The sequence below is a fragment of the Cataglyphis hispanica genome, chromosome 20 (genome assembly GCF_021464435.1).
Source record: "Cataglyphis hispanica isolate Lineage 1 chromosome 20, ULB_Chis1_1.0, whole genome shotgun sequence".
Classification (NCBI taxonomy): domain Eukaryota; kingdom Metazoa; phylum Arthropoda; class Insecta; order Hymenoptera; family Formicidae; genus Cataglyphis; species Cataglyphis hispanica.
This window is the reverse complement of record NC_065973.1, coordinates 4,125,710-4,149,894: the sequence shown is the minus strand read 5'-3', so window position 1 is coordinate 4,149,894 and position 24,185 is coordinate 4,125,710. Positions and strand designations below refer to the sequence as shown.

The following is a 24,185-nucleotide window of genomic DNA, read 5'->3' as shown; positions in this document are numbered from 1 at the left end:
TTTAGTAATTAAAAGAGGACTTGACCCATTATTTTAAAAATGTTTTTAAAAATGTTTTTTTCAAAGATTTTTAAAAACATTAAAAGAGATTGATTTCGGAATATTTTTAAAAATGTTTTTTAAAAATTTTTGAAAAAACATTTCTAAAAACATTTTTAAAAATATTTTCATTGGGTTATGAATCCGAAATAGATCTCTTTTGACGAAATTTTATGCTTGGAACAATTACAGAACTGTTTCATGCTACAGAATATTTAATATTACTTTCAATTTTCAATTAATTAAATTAGAATATTGATAAAATTGATTTTTTCCAAACAAATCGTTAAAAATCAACAACAAATATTAAGAAGACAGGTAAATTTTTTATAAAAAATCATATGTTTATTGACCTGGAAATAACGCATACATTTCCAGCTTTTTGCATCAATGATTTACATCGTTAGACTCACTAATTACTCGAAATTTTTTCATTACGATAAATCGCTGGCGATAATCATCCATATTACAAAAACTTTTATAGAAGATTTATCGCTTTGAGATTTTTTCTTTCTTTCTTTAGACGCTCAAATTGAATAATGATATATGTATAATTGTAATGAATTATTTACAGAGCAATGAGAAAACAATAATGGTTTGTCACATCGCAATCTACAAAAAAAAAAAAACGAGACTCATTGTCATCGATGATAAGATTCGCCTTATCAGTACATCATTCCGGGATGAGCTGCTCTCTGGAAGAACACATTGGGATTGGCCGACAAGGTCGTGTAGAGATTTCCGGCATCCTCTGGCCTCAAGTACATACCAGGTGACAAAACAAACGTCTCCATCGGTCCATGTACATCTGTAAATATATATATTCGCGTGTAAAATAATTACTCAAAAAAAAAAAATTGGAGTTGATCAGACATCTAGGACAAACCGCCCATCGTCCCGATTCACGTCTCCCGGAAATGAATTATTAACCAGTATCGGATGAGAGGAGCGCGTATCCGGTCGCAACTTTCCGTGTTTGGAGCGCGCGTGTGACTATTTTCCATTCTCGATAATAAATTATTATAATATCGATAGACAGACGAGGTATCTCGTCGAAATCGCGTCATGCAAAACCGGGACGAAGCCCTCATTACGCCTCTCGCTCTAAACGAGACTGTAATTTAAATTATCGGCGTAAAGTAGGTCTCGCAGCTGTCGTTACAAGATGATTACGCGAGTTCGTTCTCGCCTGGATTAGAGAAGACTGGATGGGTAATTAAATTCGGTTTTCGAAAGACGCACGTGATAATTTCTTTCGACGTAGTAATCGGGAAGATCTTCCTCGGAGTAATGGAATTACGAGTATAATGTCACGAGTGCTTCTTTTTTTTTTTAATTATCTTTTTAATTTACTTTTCTCTTCTTTTAATAAACTTTGATCGGTATCGCACTTTCTTATATACGTTCGCTCGTATGTTGCGTGTGCTACGAACTGATGACAATGTAAAGGAAACCACTTGTCAGCGAGATGTCGTGCCTCGCGTAACGAGCGAGTTGTTCTTGAGCTCGAAGAGGCTAGCGACCTTTGCATCGTAATACCTTGCGTATTTCACGCCTTGCACGTAATAATGAACTTTACCGTAAAGAAACGTGTCGTCTGATGCTGGGCTCGTGAGACGCACATATCGACGAGAAATATGTTTCAACACTCTACGAGAATCGGAATACGCTTTGACGAATTCGTGAGCGAAAGTTTGTGATATGATTTCTCGAAAAAATTCCGACGCGAATTTCGCGAAATTCCGCGTATACAGGGTGGGCCCAAACCTTCCGGCCAGACTTTGAGATTTTGTAGGAAATTAATTAATTCTGAACAAAAAGTTTCCTATAAACATGGATGCGAAAAATGCTTCTGAAAAGTTAGCGTCCAAAAACTTTTGAAATCACGGTTATTTTATACATTTTTACAAATTTTACAGAGGAAGTATTGCATTTTTAATAAAAAAGATTGAAACAAAAGTTGTAGAGAATTAAATTATCTTTCAAATGAGGTCAAAATATTAATTGTGGCACGTTTCATACGTTTAAAAATAATTAGTTTCAAATAAAGAAAAAAATATTTTGTTGACTTTCGATGGTAGAGTTTCTTAAAAATACTCTTCATTTATGACCTTAGTTAATTTTTAATGTTTATCTTGCTTGTTAATTATTCCACTAAAAAAATTTTACTTTTCTACATTGTTTAAACCAATCATTATAGGAGAATTAAAGGAAAATCAAAAGGTGAAAAAAAAAAATTTAATAAATGGAAAAAATCAAAATAAAAAATGAAAATCTTTTCCTTTCATAACAATAAAATAATTCTTCTTTTTAAATTAAAATAACATTGTAGAATATTTTTTTTAAATGTAGTAAAGTTAATAAATTAAAAGTAGTTTATAAATTGAAAGTAAAAAAAAATATAAAGTACTTAATAAAATAAAATAAAATGACACCATAATTTCAAAGGGATTTGGGCGCGCTTTTTAAGGAAGCGTTTTTCCACCTAGATTTTTTAGGAAACTTTTTGTACAAAATTAAATATCTTATAAAATCACAAAATCTCTGGCCGGTACGTTTGGGCCCACCCTGTATATACTTACGTTCAACGAACACGCGCGTGTCCTTAACGTAAAATGCGTATCGCGTGGGTGAAAGTCATCCGATTATGATTTACGAGCCATGATCTACGTACGCGCACGTTCGAGAAACGAGATCGTGCACGTATCGATCCACGCGCCCATTAAGCGGAGCGATAAATATCCTTCCACGTTTTCATTTCACACGAGCATCTTCTTTTTATTGTTGTCTATTTTTTTTTTTTGCTTTCATTTATAACGCGTTGAGTAACGAGCAAACGTAACGTCACGACCTCGTTACAGTGACACGTTCCCTTCGAATAGAGTTGTATAGGATCTAGAAATCTTGTTTACGTACGCTCGCGCTTTTCCATTATGCGTCTCTAGAAAGTGTGAAACTCCCACTTACAATGTGAATTCTCTCTCTAAAAGAAAATACATCTAGAATCTCGGATTCTCAAAGAGGAGACCAAGAGGGCCCTCGCAGACCGATCTTTGTCACCGACTTCAGCCTCTCGTTCCACGAGAGCATGATAATCCAATCTCTCTCTCTCTCTCTCTCTCTCTCTCTCTCTCTCTGTTCGTAACGGGATTTATATTCTCCCTTTCCTCTTCCTTTTCCAACATCGTTACACGATGTTGACCTCAGCCTCACATCAGACTTTCTCCCTCTTCGCCTCTTCCCCGCCGTCGTGTTTCCTCTCTTTCGTTCTTCGCACCTCGAGGTGAAGGTCGCCGAGGGCGTCAGCGTGACGGAGGAAAAGTTTCGGGTGAGGAAATGCGCGGGCAGGACAGGAAGCGTCGAGATTTTACGAACGATGCGCGCACCTTGCTCGAGACGTTCTATGCGAATATATTTATATTTAATCATGTTTCTCAGCTATAAATAAACGGTGAAACTTTAATGTTAATTATATCAATTAATATTATATATATATATATATATATATATATAAGGATTTTCATACATATATATGACGTCCCGATCGGGACAAATTGATGCGCTTTTGTCAGAGCCTGTTTGTCCTGACGTGACGCGAAGGACACCGACCGAGAGGTATCTTAACAAGAAAAAGATGCAAGTACCTAAGGGACGGCGAGGTCGGCGTAGACGACGAGACACACAGGGCAGTTTTGCATACGGCACGTAATAATAATCGGCCTCAACTGACATCTGAAAATAAATAATGACAGCTTACCGTCCGAGTATATTGGACTTCCTCCGTGCCTGCAGGCGCTGCATCCGGGTATCCCGGACGAGACCAGTGCGACTCGATCTGTAATTAGAAGTTTCCACGTTATGGTAATCTCGGGGGAAGCACGATTACGCGAATTACGCTACTGTAACCGTTCATTTCAGAGCACGTCGTTTTAACCGATTGGTTCATCGTGATCGATTTCTCTCCACCATCTGTATCGGCGATTACGATTTGAGAGGATGAACTCTTCTAATCAGAGTTCATCGTTATAATTAATTAAATCGAGTATCATGAAGATAGCGAGAAATGTTGCTCCACTTTTAAAAGCGAAGCACACGTCTCCTTTATTTACTTTCTCCTTCACTCTTTTATTCGCGTTCTACGCGCCGCCGATTTCGTCGGTCGTGACCGCGTTTATTCGGTGCGATTACGTTGTCCGATTGCGTTTCGCGATGACCTGAAGATCCTTCCCGACAATTGCTGAAAGCTCCGAGGAACACACGAATAATCACATGGTGTGAGCATGATGAGAGAAACTTGGATTCGGTAAAAAGAGAGAAGCATCGTCAAGATGGTATCTTATAGCGTTCGGCCTAAATATTTTCCCAACAACTTTTATTTTCTTTTACCAGCACTGTGATAATGCATCTTCCTCTTCAAAGACGTCTCCGCGGGCTTGAAGTGAAAGAAGGAGGGTGAGTAGCCGCTGCCGGGGAGGGAGCTGAGGGCATCGTCGCGGTCGCGAATGACAGCGGCGGGACCCTCGCGACCCAGGGCGGCCAGCTGGCGTCCCTTCGGCAGGAACATCGTGAGAAAGACGAAGAGCGACGTGGCCAGGAGGCCGTAGGCCAGCCAGGCCTCTCGGTCATCCTCGCTGCCGGCAGCGAGCGAACCGATCCCGCTGGAGACCCAAATCGGCAACGAGAGACCGACCGCTAGGCCGATGAAAGCCGCCTCCCGATTATTGTCCCGGACTCCACGTGCCCGGACAGCCAGACAGGCTACTGCCACCAATAGTGCTCCGGGATACCTGGAAAGAATAATTACGGAGAGGTCGAATCTCGTTTAATTAAAATGTGAATGTATAAAAATTAATTATAATTAGTGAATCTGTGAAGGTAATAATTTGAAAAAAAAAAAATCAAGAATAAAATAATCAACAGCCAGGGTGTCTACTTCCTGGAAAAATATGGAAAATCTGGAATCCTCAGGGATTTTTTTTATATCTGGAAAAATCAGAGAATTGTCATGGAATTTTATTGGGATTCAGAGAATTTTTTAAAAAATTTTCTCTTTGATAATTTTCCTCTTATATGTAAACTTTTTATTTGTAAGCAATAAATAATGCATCAATTAGCCATGTTGTGAATTATGTATTTAAAATATTTTATATATTTTATATTTATATCTATCTCTGATTATATATTCAATGTTTTAAATATTAATGCAATACATATTCTTTATTTTAATTTTTAGTAATAAAAAATAAAAATGTTATGCAAATTAAAAGAATTTATTTATTAAAATGCACACAATAAAAAGCGTGATAAAAAAACCTATCTTTGGAAATTGCATCAAAAAATGTTTAAAATATTCTCCTGGAATTTTGAGCAAAAATGTCTGAAAGATCAAGGAATTTCCAGGAAAATTTTTTCCACAATTTAAGTAGACACCCTGAGATGTAAAATCTAAGTTACAGAAACAGACTCATGGCATAATAAGTTTCATCACGCAAAGGTTTACCCGAGGGAAGCCACTATCTGTCCGAGTGGAGTCTTGCAGGAGGTGGACACTGGCGAGCTTTGGCCCGCTTGTTGCGGCACCTGGATCACCGCAGGTGGTTCGCCGTAAAACCATTGCCCGACAATGGCCACCTGCACCAACACCGCGAACACCAGCACCAGCGCCTGCAGCAGCAGAAGCAGGACAAGAAAAAGTTTCTTCGTGTGCACGATTACTTCCTTTCTATAAGATTCACGCGGCCGTCCACCCCGTGTCGATCGGCGCTTTAATTAAAGGTGAACGTCCGACGGTGACATCCGGCCTACGTGCGTTCTTTTAACGCGCACGTGTGGAATAAGTATGATCTTTACCGAGTAATATGGACGATAAAGGAGCATAAAACACATGGAATTAAGTTTTTATTTTTCTACTTTTTTACTTTTCTACTAGAGATATTATATTTGCTTTATCCTCTATAAAATGCATTTTAATTTTCTCCAGAAAATCTATAATATTTTTATAAATGCAAAATTAATTTTATAATATTAAATATTTTATAATATTATAATATTAAATATTATTTTAAATTACAAATCCTCAGAAACTTAATTCCTTCTAATTAATTAATTATTGATTTCATTTATTTAATTTTTATTTTTTACTTTTTAGGGAAAAATTTTTCTACAAGTTATTTTTGCGGAGATAAATATTTTTTGTTGCGTACAAATTGGAATATTTTTTATGTACTTTCATATTTTCTTTTACCCTTGTGAGATTTTTTTTTAATAGAATTTCCTTTATTCTTTATGTTGAAAAGATTGAAGTATAACTTATTATCTCCCGTGTTAATTTCAGATAATTAAATTCCTATTAATGTCTCTCGCACGCGTCTGTCAACCACTTTCGCCCAACCAAACGTGTAAATGATAATAGCGTTCTTAATTACTCGAGTATAATTACATTTCGCCTGTCAGTGGACGGTGGATCGCTTCGAAGTCGCGCGTTTTTAACGCGTTAGAAAAAAAGGATTCTCCTGCGATCGTAATGATCCACCGACATCGTCATGCCGCGATAGATTGGAGCACGTCGAACGTGAAAAATGAATGTTCCTCCGGAAAGGAGGCCTCCGCAGAGCGAGAAGCGCGAGGAGAGTGCCACGCCTGTCATTCGGTATGTGCGCCAACACGAATGCCGCGATAATTACCTTCGTGCTTTTTCTCTCACGTATAATTAATCGTCGTATGTACGCGATGACGCAACGAAGGGTAAGAAGAGTAAACGGAAGAGGAGGGAGGAACGTTTGAAACCCGTTCGCCATATATAAATGACCGTGCGAGATGAACATCCGGATTGGCATCGAGACGGAAAGATCGACGGAATTGTCGGTGTAAAAAGGACAGATAAAATTATATTATATTATATTATATTATATTATATATATTATATTATATTATATTATATATTATATTATATTATATTATAAAATTATATTATATACGGTTTTCATTTTTATATGTCCCGATGCCTGCTTTTAGCCACGTAAGGTCTTATCAATTTTCATCTTTATAAGCATCCTGAAATTATCCCGCCACTTCTTTAAGTGATATATGATTTCTTCTTTTAATATTTAACTTGCCATGCTAATGTATGTGTTTTAATAAGTTTCCAATATTTTATTGAAGTGAAATAAATTCATAAAGATTGCCAGCATTTTTTCATATTATAATTACATCTAAAACATTATGATAGTCTCAAAATTTGTAAAATAAAAAATTTGCCAAGTTAATCAATAAATGATTTATGATTCTAGAACCGTGATACATCATGACAGATCATACGTATCGAGAGCGCTTACCTGATAAGGCGCCGGCAGATAGACACCGCTGTTCAAGGAGAGCAGGAAGACGCATTTGACCAGGAGGGCGGCGAACACGAGGGCGGCAGGTAGACCCACTAACCGGAAAGCGGCGCAAGATAGCGGATTTTGGCTGAGGGAAGCTGCAGCCGAAAGGCCCGCCAAGAGAAAGAGGCCCAGAAGTAGCGTTTGCCCCAAAAACAAATGTCGTCTGTTCGGCGCCGTCGATCTGGCCTGGAACACGGAGTGCCATTAATATCGTTTTGATAGTGATCTCCATATCGCGCTTTATTCTCTTCAGAGATCAAAAAATGATCATATTAAGTTCTAAAGCAGGCTCGCGTTAATTTTTCCAATTAAAATGATGCAACTTGTTACTCATTTACAAAATTGAAAAAAATATTTAAATATTTAAAAAATAAATTAATATTGAAAAAATATTTAATTCTATACATTTTTTATGTAAAAAAGAAGAAAAAGAACATTAGCATTAATAAATTCCTGTACATACAAGATGCAAAAATAATGTTTTTTTTTCTAAAATATTTCGCAAAAATCACTGTGCGTTTTGATTATCAATTAAATTTTAATTATCTATTTAATCATTTTCTCTCAATACATGTATTTTTGAACTGAAAAAATCTGTAATTTCCACGTTAATTGATCTGATAATCCTTCGGCAACGGCCTCGCGACCTGTCTCGATAAAAATTGTTTGATGGAACATGTCAAAGGTTGCAACACCGGGAGAAATCGGGATTGATCGAACGCGGAATGCAAATTGAGTCTAGGTCTCGGCGAAATTATTGGCGCTGTTTATTGGAGCTTAACGAACGAAAACGACTGATAGTGGGTCGGTGCACGAGATCGACGAGCTCTATTAATTTCGCGATCGCGGCCGCGACCGTTCGAGCGATAAAAGCCCAGCCGACGTTTCCATTTCACTCGGAGAACAGCTGTTCTCTCTCTTTGACGTAAAATTTTCTAAAATTCGTATCTTCGTACGATCGACGCGAAGAGATGAAATCAAGATCGCACGTTAGTGAATTATATTTATTACTTTCCAGAATAAAACCTTTTTCGAGAAGTTAATTTAAAGAATATAAATATAATTTAAAGATAATAAAAATAACAATTCCACGGTTCCCACGAAAGAATTATATATATATACTTAATAAAACGAAGATAAAATGAATTGGAAGAGAGATGACCTGGTGCTATCGAGATGTAATAAAGAAAATAAAAAAAAATAATTATACAAAACCCAAAATAATTATACGAAAATAAAGAAAAGTAAAAAGAGATTGTGAGGAAAAAAACGAAAGCAGAAAATTCAGATAAATAATATGAGATTGAATTGAAAGATTGGATAGATGAATTCTCGAGATAATCTTGAACGATTAAGATCAAGCGATATATCGCGAATCATCATTTGCGAGGCAGCAATTATAAGGATACCTAACACATTGAAGATAACATCGTTCCAGTCAATGAAAATTTTTTCAGATTCGCGGAGCCCGTTGTTAGGAATACATTTCGAAAAACAGAAGCATCAAAGCGTCCTTACACAGAGTAGAGGGAAAAGAACCCACCTTGAACAATACAAAGACCTCGAAACTGGCCATGAGGAGCATGGACGCGGCGCTCAGCGCGGCGAGCGGCAGTGCCCAGGGTCGTTGCTTCAGCAAGGACTTCGGGGTCGGTCGCATCTCCACCTCCTGGCCCTTCCTGATGCCCGGCGGCGGTGACCTAAAGACGGTCACCGTCCGGTTGGGCGCCGGCACGCTGATGACGCTCGCCACGCTCGCCAGGCCGTGCTGTCCGGTCTCGGACGGCACCAGGAAGAACTCCGTCGAGAGCTCGTAGTCCCGGGAGCGCGGGATTCGGGCCGCCATCAGGCCCGGCCAGCTGACCGTGGCCGTGACCCACGACAGGATGATCGGGCCCAGCCTCATTGGCGATTGTCTCTGATCTCTCGATTGTACGCGTGCGTGGATTCGTGCGTGCCTGCTCGCACGCGTGGTGTACGTGGTGTAATTCTGATCGTCGTCGTCACCGGGATATCACGCACCGTCTCCTGCGTGCGCGCATCCTTGCAGTCACGCATCCGCGAGTCAGGGTTCACCGGCTGCGTCTGTAATCATACGTGTAATTAGACGACACCCGATGTGCAATCAACCTTTATAGACTATTTTATTATTATTTAATTTTTCACGTCATGCGTGACCTGTGTCTTATCAACAAACGTCTTATCTTAACATTTAACTGTCTTCGCAAATAAATAAAATTTGTGTTAAGGATGTTTTGACAGTACAACAGCAAAAAGTTGTCAAAATGAAAAAAAAATTTCTTATGTTTTATATTATTTGAAAAATCAAATAAATAAATCTAGATTATAAAAAGAATTAAAATATCACAAAATAACATGGTTTTAAACATTTTCGTATAAGAAAATTATAATTAATATTTTTTCTAATTTATGACAAAAATTTTGATCGTGAATACTAAAATCAATTGCAAGAAAAACGAGTAATTTGCAGAAAGAGAGGCAGAGAGAGAGGGATAATATTTTTCTACAATTTTTAATAAATAATTTTTAAACTAGTAAGTGGATTTAAATCAAATTTTACACGAATATTTATTAGAGTTTTCTTAATATATGTGAATTTTTTTTTTTTCGTTGGCAATGTTTTTTCCTTATTAAATTTATCAAGACTAGAATACTATAAACGCTCGCGCCATTTATTTTATATGTATGTTTATATAATTACTTACATATTAATTCTAGTTTTCTACTTTTTCAGAATAAATTAAATAAAAATTACACACCCACTTAATATTTAAACTATCAAATGTGTCGCTCAGTTATGACAAGCTTTTGATATAAATATAATGTTCAATAAATTATTCTTTAAAATTCTTGTATAATTTAATATTCCGCCTGTATATACGTCATAATACGCAAAATAATTTCAGCTGCGAATTATCAATAACATGGTAATGCGACCTTGGCGATGTAAACATTGGCGCGTTATTGTTAATATTACTTATGGATTGTCAGTCGCACGGTGAACCCTCGAACAGTAAAGTAGTAGAGCACGAGGCACAACGTCAAATTTCTTTTCTAAACGCGATCGCGATAAATATCGGTAATATTTATATACATTCGAAAGTGCGGGAGTGTCGTTGAAAGTATCGCGCGTGTGAATTAATCTGAGAAGAAGAGGAGGCCTAGGAGAGGCATCCTGCACCGGCGGAGCAACCCAAGGGTGAGTATTATTATTTTTATATAAATTATTATAAATCCTGTACATGCATTAATTCGATTCGATCATTATTTGAATAGTTTAAAACTCATACTATAAAGTTTTATTAAAAAAAAAAATAGTTTTCTTTTTTTAGAATTTATAAAATTATTCCATATTTGTATACCTTTTTATTATTATACGCATCGGATATAAAATTCGATGCGTACAATAATAAATTTTTTGAAATATTAATTATTTTAAGCGTTGCTATAATTTGGGTTTTATATTTGTGTGTTGCAGACAACGTAGCCTCAAGACCAAATCTCCGCTGTTGCGCATCAATGCCGGTGAGTAAATAAATTTTATTTTATTTTGAGGTGACGGATCCGTAGATATTGTGCATGCAAATGTAGATAGATCCGTTGCCTCAAAATGGATGGGCTAGAATATATAGATTAAATCAAATAATTTTTTGAGTAGACTTTTTGAACATGCATTAAAACGTATTATCAATATAATTTAAAATATAAATTAAAAATTTAAAAGAAATATAAAATATTTTTCTCAATTTTATTTAAATAATTACTTTTATGTCGCGCCAATTTTGTCACAATTTTTCATAGCCCATCCATCTCTAATTAATCTAATGCCAAGTTAATAAAATTTAAAAATTACATAAAATAAATCAAACGCATTTCTGTGCCGTGTGGATAATTTGGCGATAATATTTATAATAATAATAATTAATAATAATAATTAATAATATATAATAATATAAGATTTAATATTTGTAATAATAATATAATAATATAATAATATTATTATGTAAATATTATTATATTATTATTATATAAATATTATTATATTATTATTACAAATTTTAAATCTTATATTATTATATAATGATTGCAAAATTTCAATCTGATATCTCGGTATATACGGGATGCATATTAGTCACATTGGATTTTACGAGCGAAATTTTCATATTTCTCGGGAGACGGACCAGACTGTAATACAGTGACTCTTAATCCGAACGCGGAGGAAATGAAGCGGATTAACAACGGTGCTTATTAGCTCGCGGGAGAAACATTCATTGGATCCTTTTTCGCGACATAAAGTGCAAGTTCGATTTGTCACGTCGAATAGAACGACATGATACATAATTTCGCTCATGCGTTGCTGACATATACATTCCCCCTATATGGAATAAAATATGCAAATTTTATGAAATATCATCATAATAAGTCGTCGCTCAGAGTGCAGTCTTTCATAAACAAATTTTTACGATATTCCGTTGAGATTGTTGTTTACCTATTATATTTTTAAGAAATTAAAGAAATTTTACACGTGTTACTTCGCTTTACATGTGTTTTTACTTCATAGACAACACAAAGCGCGCGCTTCACGCGCGCCATTTATTTCTTTTCATTACACATTTTTAATGGCATACAATTTTCAATATTCATTATTAATCTCTTGATACACACAACTGTCAAAATGACAACTACAATGACAGCCGCTCACGAAATAAGCGCAATGATAGAACCAATCAGCATCGCGGAGAAGCGGCCTCAATATTTCGATACAAACTCGAATTTACTCATTGTTAGTTAACGTGCCTTTTTTTAAAAGAGGAAAATGCTACGTACTTTTCCATAAGTAGTAATACTAATTTTAAACTTAAATAACTTCCAAACCGTTAAGAGAATTGTGCTCAGATTTTGCACAGATACTGAGAAGAAATATCTATAGAATAATCTAGGAAATTTCGCTCCTCTCAATGTTTTGACATATGATGCGTCCTTAAAAGATAGGAAAGAGCAAATTTCCAGACATAACTGCATAAAATTGAATCCGAATTGCTTAACATTTAAGGAAAGCTCCTTCGACTTTCGAGGGAGGGAAATTCTCATTAACTGAGGAATGCTGGATCGCATTAATGATTTATAATCTCTTTCCACTGCTCTCGCGTATCAAACTCTGCTTGTTGCTCGGCCTGCTTATGTACATGTGTGCGCTTAAGCCTTTCGAATATTCTCAATCATATCATCCCAGTGCACATCGGGGCTATCAAAGACTTTTCCGAGAAGACTTGAGATAACCGCGCCCTTCGTTTAACGCCATTTATTAAAGGTATTCCGGATCTTTCAGACAATATACGTAATATCCCGATTAGGTCACGACCGAAAGTAGAAAAAAAAAGATGGATGGATCGTCGTGTTGATGATCAATTAAGCCGCTCCTCGTGACTTATCCTACAAAAGGTAGATAGATACGAGTGATCTATATGCGCTAACGCCGTTAATTGCCACGTTGTTAATTACAAGCCTGTTTCCGCGCTCGGAAATTGTTTAATAACGCGAACGAGGCGTGTACACATTAGTCGCGGATGCGAACCAACTATCTATACTTATCTCCGGGGCCAGGCATGACCGATTTGAGGAGTGAGAGAGAGAGAGCTGCGGGGGGACTCGCCTGGCCTAACGCCATTAATTATTACGAACAGGGTCAGCCGTAAGTAGAGTGAAGCACGGACGGAGTAAAACACGACGAAGAAGCGTCAAGATCATCAGATATCGCGCGCGCTCTTCGACTTGAACCGTCAAAACCGCGGCTTTTGATGGATTAAATTTTTCTTTCATTCTCAGCTCAAGTAATCATAAAATTAATCCCAATTAGCACTAATTAATACACTGTTCCTTTTGTGGGATACCAAGTATCGTGTCGTATCGTATTAATAAAAAGGTGCTCCTCCCTGGCGGGGAGGATTCTTACAGGCTCTTCTTCAGCATCGAGCTTCCCTCTCGTGGATCCACCGAGCTATTCGCACTCATTCCTCCCGACCCGGTCGCGTGCGCTCCATCCCGGATTCGTTATCGCAGGCCCCTCGCGCGTATCCTTTGGCGATGTTTTTTTTTTTTTCTTTTTTCTCCGATATCCAGGTGATTACGTGGATAAATGAATTCCTCTGTTCGTCGGAAATTTTAATGGAGGCCGACTAGTCGGTGGACGATGGCCGCGTGATCGGTCGTTTTCGAGCGAGGCGCACGTTGCGAACGCTGCGCTCTTACTGAGCTCGACGCGTTGGCATTCGCGATGGCCAAACCGAAAGCGGACTGGAGTCAGTTCCGTTCCGGAGGTGAGGCCTATCCGTTACAGAGAAGTCGGGGAGATGGTGATGACGATGCAGAGGCGGCGGCGGTGGCGATGGAGAGGAGCAGGAACGGATACTGAAAAGAAATTCCTTCTCGTATGACATCCGATTAAATCAAATATCGATTTGTTCATAAGGAGAAAATATTGTTTAACATATATTTATTACTAAACAATATTACAATTATTTATTATTAAGTGAATAGAAAATTGAATTATCGATTGATTCTGAATTTTATCGAAACTAATAATCTTTCGAATTAATCTTTCGAATTAAGAGAACATTTACAAGATAGAAATTAATTTATTTGATTTATATCGCAAGTTGAAAGAATAGGCTGATCGTATAGGCGGGAATGATATGTAGCTGCACAGGCTCGCGAATTATTCCGCTGATCCGCCCCTGCTGAGCTAAGCGAGGTAGAAGGGCTCTTCGAAAGAACGAGAGAGAAGGGCCTGGCAAAGCTGATCCTTTGACGTCGAGGACCGACCCCGGCGACGCATTTACATATTTTACGTGTAATAATCTCGAAAAAGTTTTAACAATGGCCCGAGGTCCGCCGCGGTCGAGCGAAAGGCGAGAAGGTGTAGAGAGACGAGAATGAGGGAGGAAATGTTTAACGAACCGTCTGCAATCTTGGAGGATGACAGAGGCATATCCGCGAGAACGTTTCCGAGTAAATTCCATCGGTCGTTCTTAAGTGGAAACGTCGCGCGGATCGACTTATCCGAAATTTTCATTGGAATTCAATTAATTGAAGGATCCAATCTACTTTAGCGGTATAGAAAATTGATAATTTTTAGGAATTTGTTTTTTTTTTTTTTTGAAGAATATTACAGGATATCTAAATCTTGTAAAAAAATTTCCTGATTTTTCAGGTAATTTATTCAAAATTCCAGGTAAAATTAGAGAATTTTTAGATGAGACTTTTTAAAATAAGTTTTTTTTTATGCGCGTTTTACTCGTACAAAAATAAATCTTACATTTTAAATATTAAATTTAAAAATATATTAAAAAGAACAGAATGACTTTTGTAAAATAAGTACTTCTCATTTGCATAATATTTTCATTTTCTATCATTAGTTGTAAGAATTACAATAAAAAAATGTGTATTCAATATTTTTTGCCATGACAGTAAGCATATAATCAAAGAGAAAAAAATATATATTTATGACATATAACTCACAATCATTAGTCAATCAGATTGCCGATGTTTACAATATAAGAACAAAATTATCGAAGAGAAAATTTTTGAAAAAAGTTCCTCGAGTTCGAATAAAATTCTATGACAATTCCCTTCATTTTTCAAGATAAAAACAAATTCCTTGAAAATTTAAGGATTTTCCTGAGAATAGATTTATATTAGAAATTGATGAGAAATTTTCTGGTGTTATATGTTTTTATTGACATTTAAACGTCAGTATTTTTAAATTGCTGACAGATACAATAAAAAGTAATTTCGCGTAAAAAAAAAAGCGAAATTGCAACCGTCGCTCTCTGCTCCAAAAGACCTGGACCGTAAAAGGAGGGAATCGTATTTGTGATTTCAAGGTTTGAAGGTTCGGTATTTATGTTTCCTGTCGGCTATCTGTAACATTGTTGCGAGATGCGCTTTTTCACGTGCACAAGCGTGACCATAAAAGAAGCGCGCGTAAAAATTCACCGCGTATTCCCGCTCGCGTGTCCCTTGCCGTAAATCGGCCTGTGAAAAAGGGGGGACCCGAGATTTTTTTTAAAGTCGAGGTCCGACGACCGCAACTCGTGCCGAATTGTCCTCGAGTATAGCGTACGATAAAAGATAAAAGCAGCTAATGCATGCTGTAAATGAATCTTATTATTTACGTTTATTATTACAATCGATTTATTTTTACATTCTTGGATAATTCACATTCGGATTTTTCCCTGAGCGAATTATGAAATTTTTCTTAATAATTAACGTTACTTTATAATTATATTTATTATATATATTATACATTTTATTATATATATTTATTAATATTAATATTATTACTATTAATGAAATTTTTGATTATTTATTTAAATTATATTTGCAGCAAAAACTAAGTACTTTTAATTATATTTTGATACCAATTTAGTTATTAGTTTCGTCATGTAATTGGTTTCATTTAATTCTCCGTGTAATTTAATCGGTAAATTTAATTCAATTTAATAAAAAGGGGGGGGGGGAAACGAGGAAAGGGACAATTCGCCTTTCGTTTCGATGTTTTGCGAAAGGGAGATTCGCCGCGTCGGCGACATTGTCGAACAGAAGAGGCAAGAAACGCGAGAGGTATGTCAGGCGCTATTGCGGCGTGGCCGACGGCGACGTACGTACGGTTTGTGTCCGGTTTTCGAGACAAAGAGTTCGTCGAACCCTGGGCCGGGGCTCGTTCGATCGGCGACGCGGCTACCGAACGTGCCGCGTGACGTGCGACGCGTGCACCCACGTGCGATCTTAGCGTGCGCTACTCGCACGTGTCGCACACGGGAGAGAATTGCAAGGAGGTGAAGTGAGACGAGTTTTCGATTGGCGATCTACGAGGAGGATCGATGATGATTGGCAAAAAAAAAAAGGCAAAAGATAATTGTTGTAAAATAAGGAATATAGTCTTGAATAAAATTTAAGATTTACACATTCCTGCGTTTCGTTGCAAAAGAATTCGAGAGCCAGTTGAGGAGAGATACGAGGTCTTCGTAAAGAGTATCGGGAAACGATTCCTTTCAGAGTGTCGCCCGGAGTGGTGACGTCTGGCCACACCCGGTCACTTTCTCCGCCAAAGTCATTCCAGTACCATAAGTTACTACCCTTAATGACGCAAGCTGCCCACGCGCGATCTAGCGTGTTGCTGCTCCGGCGCGTTTTTCATTCTTCGGCCGAATCGCGAAAGGTAAAAACGAAAATTAGGGCGCAAGAAAAAGCAATTAAGTCGCCGGTGGCGGGCAGGTAGCAGATTACCCGATCGACCCTGACCGAATTTCGATAGTTAATTCCGAAATCCTTGTCCCTCAAAGTACATATTTCGCGGAAGAAATCGAACTGAGGAGCTCCTCAACGTATTACAGTTTTATCTTATGTAATATTTGATATAGATACGCATTAATATAAAGAATATTTTTAATATTTAAATATCTTTTTAATTTACATTGCTTATTCAGGGTGTCTATTTCCTGAAAAAACATGGCAAATTTGGAATTTCCAGGGAATTTTTTTACATCATGAAAAAATCAGGGAATTTTCATGGAATTTTGTTGGAACTTGGGCAATTTTTTTTTTAAATTTCTCTCTTTGATAAATTGGTTTTTATACTGTAAACAATTCGCTAATAAGTCATCTTGTAAATTATGTGTTTAAAATTTATTATAAATATATATCTATCTCTGTTTATATATTTAATGTTTTAACAAAATATTAAATATACAATATTCTTTATTTTATAATAATTTTTAATGATAAAAAATAAAAACGTTAAAAAATTTTATCTTAACGAAAGCTATTCATTTTTATTTTCAATACATTTGTAAATCTTGACCTTGAAACTTAAATGATTTTGCATTTTTTTCTTCGTATAAATAAAATGTATTAAAAAGCGCGTACAATAAAAAAACTTCTTTTAGGAAATTGCATAAAAAAAAATGTTCAAAATATTCTCTTTATTAAAATTTTTCTTATTAAAATTTTGAACAAAAATAATTGGAAAATCAGGAAAATTTTTTATAGATTTTAAGTAGACATCCTGTTATTGTTGTCATAAAAAAAAATCAATTAAATGTGCATAAATTAAATAAAAAAAAATATTATATGTGCATAAATAATATATACTTGACTTAGGAAGACATATTTCTTATTTAGAAATCAGATCCATTGTGTTGAAAATAAATAAAATATTTTAGGTGCAAAATAAATAAATTTATCAGGTGCGACGTCATGTCGGCGAAAAATTTTCAGCTCGAAGAAATCGTCGGGCGTTTCGGCTTCATTCGGCCGTGCGAAATTCCTTCCTTGTGTTTTAGAGGAACCTTAAAATTGCGGCGCGCCGAATCCCTGGTGTTCCTCTTCTCTCTCTCTCTCTCTCTCTCTCTGTCTCTCTCTCTCTCTTCCGAACCAGGGAGAGTCGCTTGCAACCGGTTTCGACTAAAGCTAAATAAAGGCATGCGAGAGGAGGACACGGTCGTGTCGATAATTACGCTGTTGAAAAACCTTGCTCGCAAATTTTTATCGCGTTATCGCCGTTGCTCGAAAATTTAACGCTGCTCCCGTTATTGCGACAACGTTGCTCACGAATTAAATATGAGAATAATATTAACGCCTGAAACGCGCGCGTTTCGACAAAGTGCCGCTAGTTTGGAGCGTATATAATTAGAAGACACGATCATAAAAAAAAAAAAAATTTTAATTCCGAGGAAGACGGACTCGTTATATAATCTTCGACTCGGAGAGATCTCGTAGCCCGCGAGCAGCAACGATGTGTTGACGCGAGTTGTTGAAGAAAGGAACTCTCCCTCAGGCACATCCTACCTCTCTCGTAACTTAACCCTTTGATTTTCCTTCCCCCTTTCCCATCTGCGAGCTACAGGGTTCGATAAATCGAGGCTTCCATTGCGGATTCATTTGAATATAAATCCGATTGTCCGCGCTCGCTGGAGGAGATGCTTTCCTCGCGCGGCATCGGGAAGGTACGATAAGGGACGGAGGAAGAGGAGGCGAAAGGGAAAGTCCTTTTTTCCCTGTTGGACGACCGCAAACCGACCATGACGACGGTTGGGTCGTGCCGAGAGAAGACCCGATTTTTAGCGCTTTTATTTTCGGTGGTCTCTCTCTCTCTCTCTCTCTCCCGCTCTCCTTCGGCGATTTTAATGCCCTGGCGACGTCTACGGCTCGGGCGGTCCCTCTCTCGGGGACCGATTACGCGCCGCGTCCTGACGAAAATCCTTGCTGACGATTTCGTACGCGAACAACCGCATCCTCATTTGAAATTCCATCGGTCCACTCGGCTCGCCCGAGGACGTACGAGATTGCAGCAGCGGGATGCATCTACGTTGCATAGGACGCAGCTGCGCCGCGTAATGATCTCGTAAAATTTCGAAACGATCGTCCGCCCTTGGAATATATATATTTTTTTTTCCCGATCGAATAATACAACAAGTAAAAAATTGTGCAAATTAGAAACTCGCACATTGCTTCCTCATAATTTTATTCCCTTCCCTTTATGATATCAGTATTCTTTTTTTAGGAAAATTCAAAATTTCATAAAAAATAAATCCTCTTTTACCAATTCTCATCAAATTCAATATCAACCATCCTTTAATGATATTCTATTCGTATAAAAATATTTAGACCGATATCTCAAAAATTTCCGAAAGTTAGAGGTCAACCACGTCCTTTTTGTATACATACACACATACGAATATTTTAAATAATATTTTAAAAATATGTTTTTTCAACGTTTTAGAAAAAAAAAACTTTTAACAAAAAGAAAAACCACCTCTATGAGGAAGCAATATTAAATTGAAATGACGAGTACACGCGCGATAAAAGTTGGAAAGAATATTTCGCTATCTTTTTCGGAGGCTGAATTTCTGTTAATCGATATTTAAATTGGGAAACAATCGCGCCATATCGTCCTATAAAATAGGCAATGTGTAAAAGTCTTGGGAGGAGGAGAATATAACGATCGTAATAATTTCACCGTATTAATCTCAACTGCAATTTGTACCGCGTGCAGCCATATAATACCCGAGCGTGATTGTCGCCAGAAATAAAGCAAACGCAGCGGCGATGCACCGTACCGCCGTGTGTTGTTTCACATCCGTCGATACACGGAGAACGGCGCGCATTATTCAAGAAACTTTTCTTAGACCGGCCAAGGCCGAAAGCTCGCCGCCGGAGTCGTGAAGTCGGGGAACTCGACGAGAGGAAGGCGTGTACCCGCGCGCGCGCACACGAAAGGGTCGGGCCTTCTTCTTATGATCATAAATATCGCGCATAAATATTGCGTATGTGCTCCATAAATTCGATGCCGTTCCCCGACCGAAAAGAAAAACAAAAAAAAAAAGAACGAGGGCTGTAATTAAACGTCACGTTGTCCCAATTTGCATTATTAACGTCCTTGGGCTTCCCCAGAGGTCAACAAGCACTCTGGCGTCCGATCGAGAAAACGATTAACCCTTCACTATTTCCGTGTGTCTCCATTTGACGCCGATATTGATTCGTACCAATTCGCTGGATAGCGAAATTGACGTAGTATCATCGATTTTATCGATACGGAATGTCAGAGATATGCGGGAGAGAAATACACGCGCGCGCGGACGTAAAATCGCGAGGGGGGTCTCCCCCCCTCCCCCTCCCTCCCTCCTCCCTGCACGTTCCCCGCGTCTCTACGTGCGCTCACGATGGACTAACGATATTTATTATACGTCGTCAATGAATTATGGGCCGTTAAGTTCGCCGTCGTGATGGGGACCCCTTCGGCCCGAGACGTGAGCATCGCCACCGCGCCCGCGCACGCCCGGCGGGAAAAACGCAGGACGGGGCCCCGCGATCGTACACGTACCCAACTCTCGGTGTAGCCCCCCGCGAAATGAAATATTTATTCCATTACGACACGGCAGTATTGTAATACGCTTGAAACGCGTTGCATTTTTTGCGACCCACCTTCCGCGGGGTTATCGCGATGCTGCGTCTCGTCTCGCCTCGCCTCGCCTCGCCTCGCGCTGGACCAGCGAGAGAGGTTCATCCGCCTGATTATCGCGCTGACATTGCATGTACGATCTCTAAGAGGTGCTTTCTATAATGTCGTTATTTTCTTATGCTCGTGCAGCGTGCCTTTAATTTACACGGAGTTAATTTCAAAATTATAATTCTTTGAGGAAGGCAGGTAAGATGAATATAAAATATGCAATTTTATTGCATATTGCATTTAATTCTTTGAACGTATAGTTTTCGATTAAAATTTGCAAACATTTAAGACTAGAAAACTAATTTCGATAATTTTAAATTAAGTCGTAAAGTGTAACGGCAAGGCTTTTCGAAAAAGAAAAAAGAATTAATGAAGATATTAAAACGGAATGTCTACTCAAATCGTAATTTAAAAAAATTTCCTGCAACTTCTCTAATTTTCCAGGTATTTTTATTTTATAAAATTCCAGGTAAAGAAAATATTTAAAAATTTTTTTCACCGATTTCCTAAAATAAGTTTCTTTATTGTACGCGTTTCCTAATTTTCACTCATACGAAGGAAAAACACAAAGCACTTGAGTTTCAAGTGCCAAGATTTAAATGTACTAAAAAAAATTGAATGGCTTTTGCTAAGATAAAACATTTTAACTTGTATAACATTTTCATTTTTATTACTAAAAATTAAAATGAAGAAAATGTACTACATATATGCAATATTTTCTTAAGATATTGAATATATATAAACAGAGATAGATAGATATTTATGATATATTTTGGAAGATTGTTTACTTTCTATAGCATAAGAACAAAATTATTAAAAAGAGCATTTTTTTTTTAAGTTCCTTGAGTCTCAATAAAATTCTCTGAGAATTCTGGTTTACCATTTTATTCCAGGGAGTACATACCCTGTAAAAATATATATCATAAAAAAAAGAAAGTATCGTGAAAGATTTCAAAGATCGCTTTAAGTATGCATTAATACGTGCGAGATATCGATCTAGATTTCTCAGATTATTTTCAAAGATTCGAAGAAGCATGCGAATCGTAAAAAAGAAAAAAATGATGCGAAAGAGTTCACTGGCAATTGCACTAGTAAATTGCGATCCAGATTCTGAACCATAATTTATCGTCGGATATCAAAAAGAAAGGCGATCTTACGATCCTCTTCACCGAATCAGAAGCTCGTTTGAGATACCGCTGTTCGCGCTTTCACGGAGAAGATCCCGCGTCGCGGCGCCTCCTCGGTTCGCTCTACTCGTGGGAAAGCGCGCTGACGACGAGTTTAATAGTTCCTCTTAACGGTAACGGTAAAGTCGCGGGGAATCGCGAAAAATCGCGCGTTTATTGGGTAATGACGACATTAGAGTCAGAATTCTCATGGATTTTCGTCGAAAAACCGGCCCGATTCCTTCCCCCGACTGGTTGATGGATGAGACGCCCATCTCATTGAATTGCGAAAGAAATAATCCGCTGGACATTAAATACAACGCGGCGTTTACTGTTACGACGGTCCATGGGAAGCACGACGATTGGCGTCCAGCTGTCGTTTGCCGCTTACTCGCGCAAGCACATTTTACGACGCCCGAAATTAATGATCCTACGAGTCTCCTTTTCCTCCTCTTCGGCTTTTATTGTCGACATTTTTTGCGTAACGAGTTAAATCAAATTTAAATTTAAAGTTAATTTGTCATGTTTAAGAGTTGGCCGGTATTTTTGTTTCTTTAGCGATGCGGTTATTAAATACAAATAACATCGCTAAATCCAGCGATGCATGTAAAGATTTATTAAAGTTCGATATTTATTATCGATTTTTATCATCGAACGTATTAATTAATCTTTACGTTACACTAGATTTAAGCGACCAAATAGCCAAGAGTTGCGGAAATCTATAATCTCGCACTGTATGTATATGTAAAATACAATTTCCGTTACTAATCTAAAAATACATTAGCTGGATGACATTCCATCTCGATTCGTGACGCAACACGATTAATTCACGATAAACAGAAACGAGTTTCCATCGATCGCGGCAGGAAAACGGCAGGATCCGTGGAAGAATTCAGTCGACGTCATGGAGAGTCTGAGTGAAGGCGATAGAGCTATCTTAAACACAATCTTCGATCCGCTTCAATCACTTGGTCTGTCTGATCTTTCAAAACAAATTGGTATGTGACGCAAGATTATTCTTAATACAGACAATAATGACAATTATATTGAGTACTCTACATTAGAATATTCAATATAATATAAATTTCATAAAGTTATGAATATATCAATATATATATATATATAATATTAATTTAATATCACAAATCACTCGTAATCGATCAAAAATGTATCTCAAAATTTTTAAAATATTTTTCGATTGCATACATATATATATATATATATATATATATATATATATATATATAATTCGTATGATAATACTTTGGAATTTTGTTACTTCGCTGCGTGATTCTCAAGTTTAAATTGATTCGGTCTTAATGACGGCGCAAAATCGCGACTTGTCGCACTAGTATAGTTAAACTCGACTCGAAACCGCAAACTCATAGGATTGTTCGAAAAATCTGCAAGTGCTTAAAGCCCATAGGTAACCGCATTCGTCTGGCGCAGAAATGTGTCTTAGCGGTTTGTTCTCACGCGAGATATTTAGATCATCATGAATAAGTAAAAGACCACGCGACGCAATAACAAATAAATTTTCTTATTACTATACAGCTTTCAAGGTTTTGCGCGCTACGCATGTTGACGTCGCCACTCAACTTTTTATAAATTACGCAGTAAAAGATGTATTAATATAAAAACTTGTTTTTTTTTTTTTCTTTCAATATTGCGTTGAAAAGAGACGACGGATATTTCCGAGGAAGATCATTTAGAACCGCACGTATCAGAAATCGTGAGGAAGGCAATAATCTGCGCAGAAACGAAGATCTTTGACGAGTCGTTTCGACTTTTCGACGAAGCTCTGAAGCAAGCGCCTGAATCACCATCAATTCTAAATGACAAAGCACAAGCATTACGTTTGGCGAATCGGGATGAAGGTATTTCGAACATACATCGCGATGTAAAATAAAATTGGCGCGAGAAAAACGTAATTCGATTATTGCGTTTCGCCGTTAGAAGCTTTGAAGGATCTGCATCTGGCGGTGGAATTGAGCCAAGGAAAAGGAAGAGCTGGCATCCAGGCGCTCTGTCAACGTGGCGCTCTTTACCGATGGATGGGACAGGACGATGAAGCCAAGAAAGACTTCGTACGTGCAGCGAAGGCTGGTTCGAGCTTCGCTAAATCACAATTGGTCGCTCTGAACCCTTACGCGGCCATGTGCAACGCGATGCTGCGCGAGATCACTTCCAAGGCCAATCGCACTTAATCTAATTCATGGGATCGCATCTCGAAATACAATGACTATTTAATAGATAACGCTTTATTTTATTTTTATTTCGATATAGATTAACGCCCGGCAGATCTACATATAGATCTCGATATATATTGATATAATCGCAAAGTAGAATCATAATAATAACAATGATATTCATTAGAAATTTCGCATAAAAATATAAATTATCCGTCTGTATCAAATCGAGAAAATATATTTCTTTGTAAAATTGAATTTCTTTTCTGCTAAAAAGGAACTCGCTAAATTGACGAACGACGAAGAAAACATCAAGTTCTATGTACCCGTAAAGATTCCTTCTCTTCCAGCTAAATCATCTCTCTCCCTGGATTCAAAA

General features: G+C 37.4%; 2 protein-coding genes across 2 annotated transcripts; one reads left to right on the top strand and one right to left on the bottom strand.

The window, feature by feature from the left end:
* Nucleotides 1-371: 371 nt before the first annotated feature.
* Nucleotides 372-13,924, bottom strand: LOC126857048 (uncharacterized). The gene is made up of 7 exons (XM_050606126.1): nt 13,396-13,924; nt 8,965-9,506; nt 7,374-7,607; nt 5,540-5,703; nt 4,426-4,826; nt 3,797-3,874; nt 372-847 (listed from the first exon to the last, which is right to left on the bottom strand). The coding sequence occupies exons 2-7, from the start codon at nt 9,325-9,327 to the stop codon at nt 705-707; spliced, it is 1,383 nt and encodes a 460-aa protein (XP_050462083.1). The 5' UTR covers nt 9,328-9,506; nt 13,396-13,924; the 3' UTR covers nt 372-704.
* Nucleotides 13,925-21,260: 7,336 nt separating this feature from the next.
* On the top strand, nt 21,261-24,064 carry LOC126857058 (tetratricopeptide repeat protein 36). The gene is made up of 3 exons (XM_050606146.1): nt 21,261-22,615; nt 23,297-23,494; nt 23,574-24,064. The coding sequence occupies exons 1-3, from the start codon at nt 22,522-22,524 to the stop codon at nt 23,822-23,824; spliced, it is 543 nt and encodes a 180-aa protein (XP_050462103.1). The 5' UTR covers nt 21,261-22,521; the 3' UTR covers nt 23,825-24,064.
* Nucleotides 24,065-24,185: the final 121 nt, after the last annotated feature.

Bases quoted from the DNA above. Each gene is read 5' to 3' on its own strand.
- LOC126857048 (XM_050606126.1), bottom strand. From the start codon at position 9,327: ATGAGGCTGGGCCCGATCATCCTGTCGTGGGTCACGGCCACGGTCAGC. The intron at 3,875-4,425 runs GTAAAAGAAAAT...TTCTAATTACAG, and splicing joins GATGCATTATCACAGTGCTG to ATCGAGTCGCACTGGTCTCG. The intron at 848-3,796 runs GTAAGCTGTCAT...ATATATTTACAG, and splicing joins AAGTCCAATATACTCGGACG to ATGTACATGGACCGATGGAG.
- LOC126857058 (XM_050606146.1), top strand. From the start codon at position 22,522: ATGGAGAGTCTGAGTGAAGGCGATAGAGCTATCTTAAACACAATCTTC. The intron at 22,616-23,296 runs GTATGTGACGCA...TGCGTTGAAAAG, and splicing joins TGATCTTTCAAAACAAATTG to AGACGACGGATATTTCCGAG. The intron at 23,495-23,573 runs GTATTTCGAACA...TTTCGCCGTTAG, and splicing joins TTTGGCGAATCGGGATGAAG to AAGCTTTGAAGGATCTGCAT.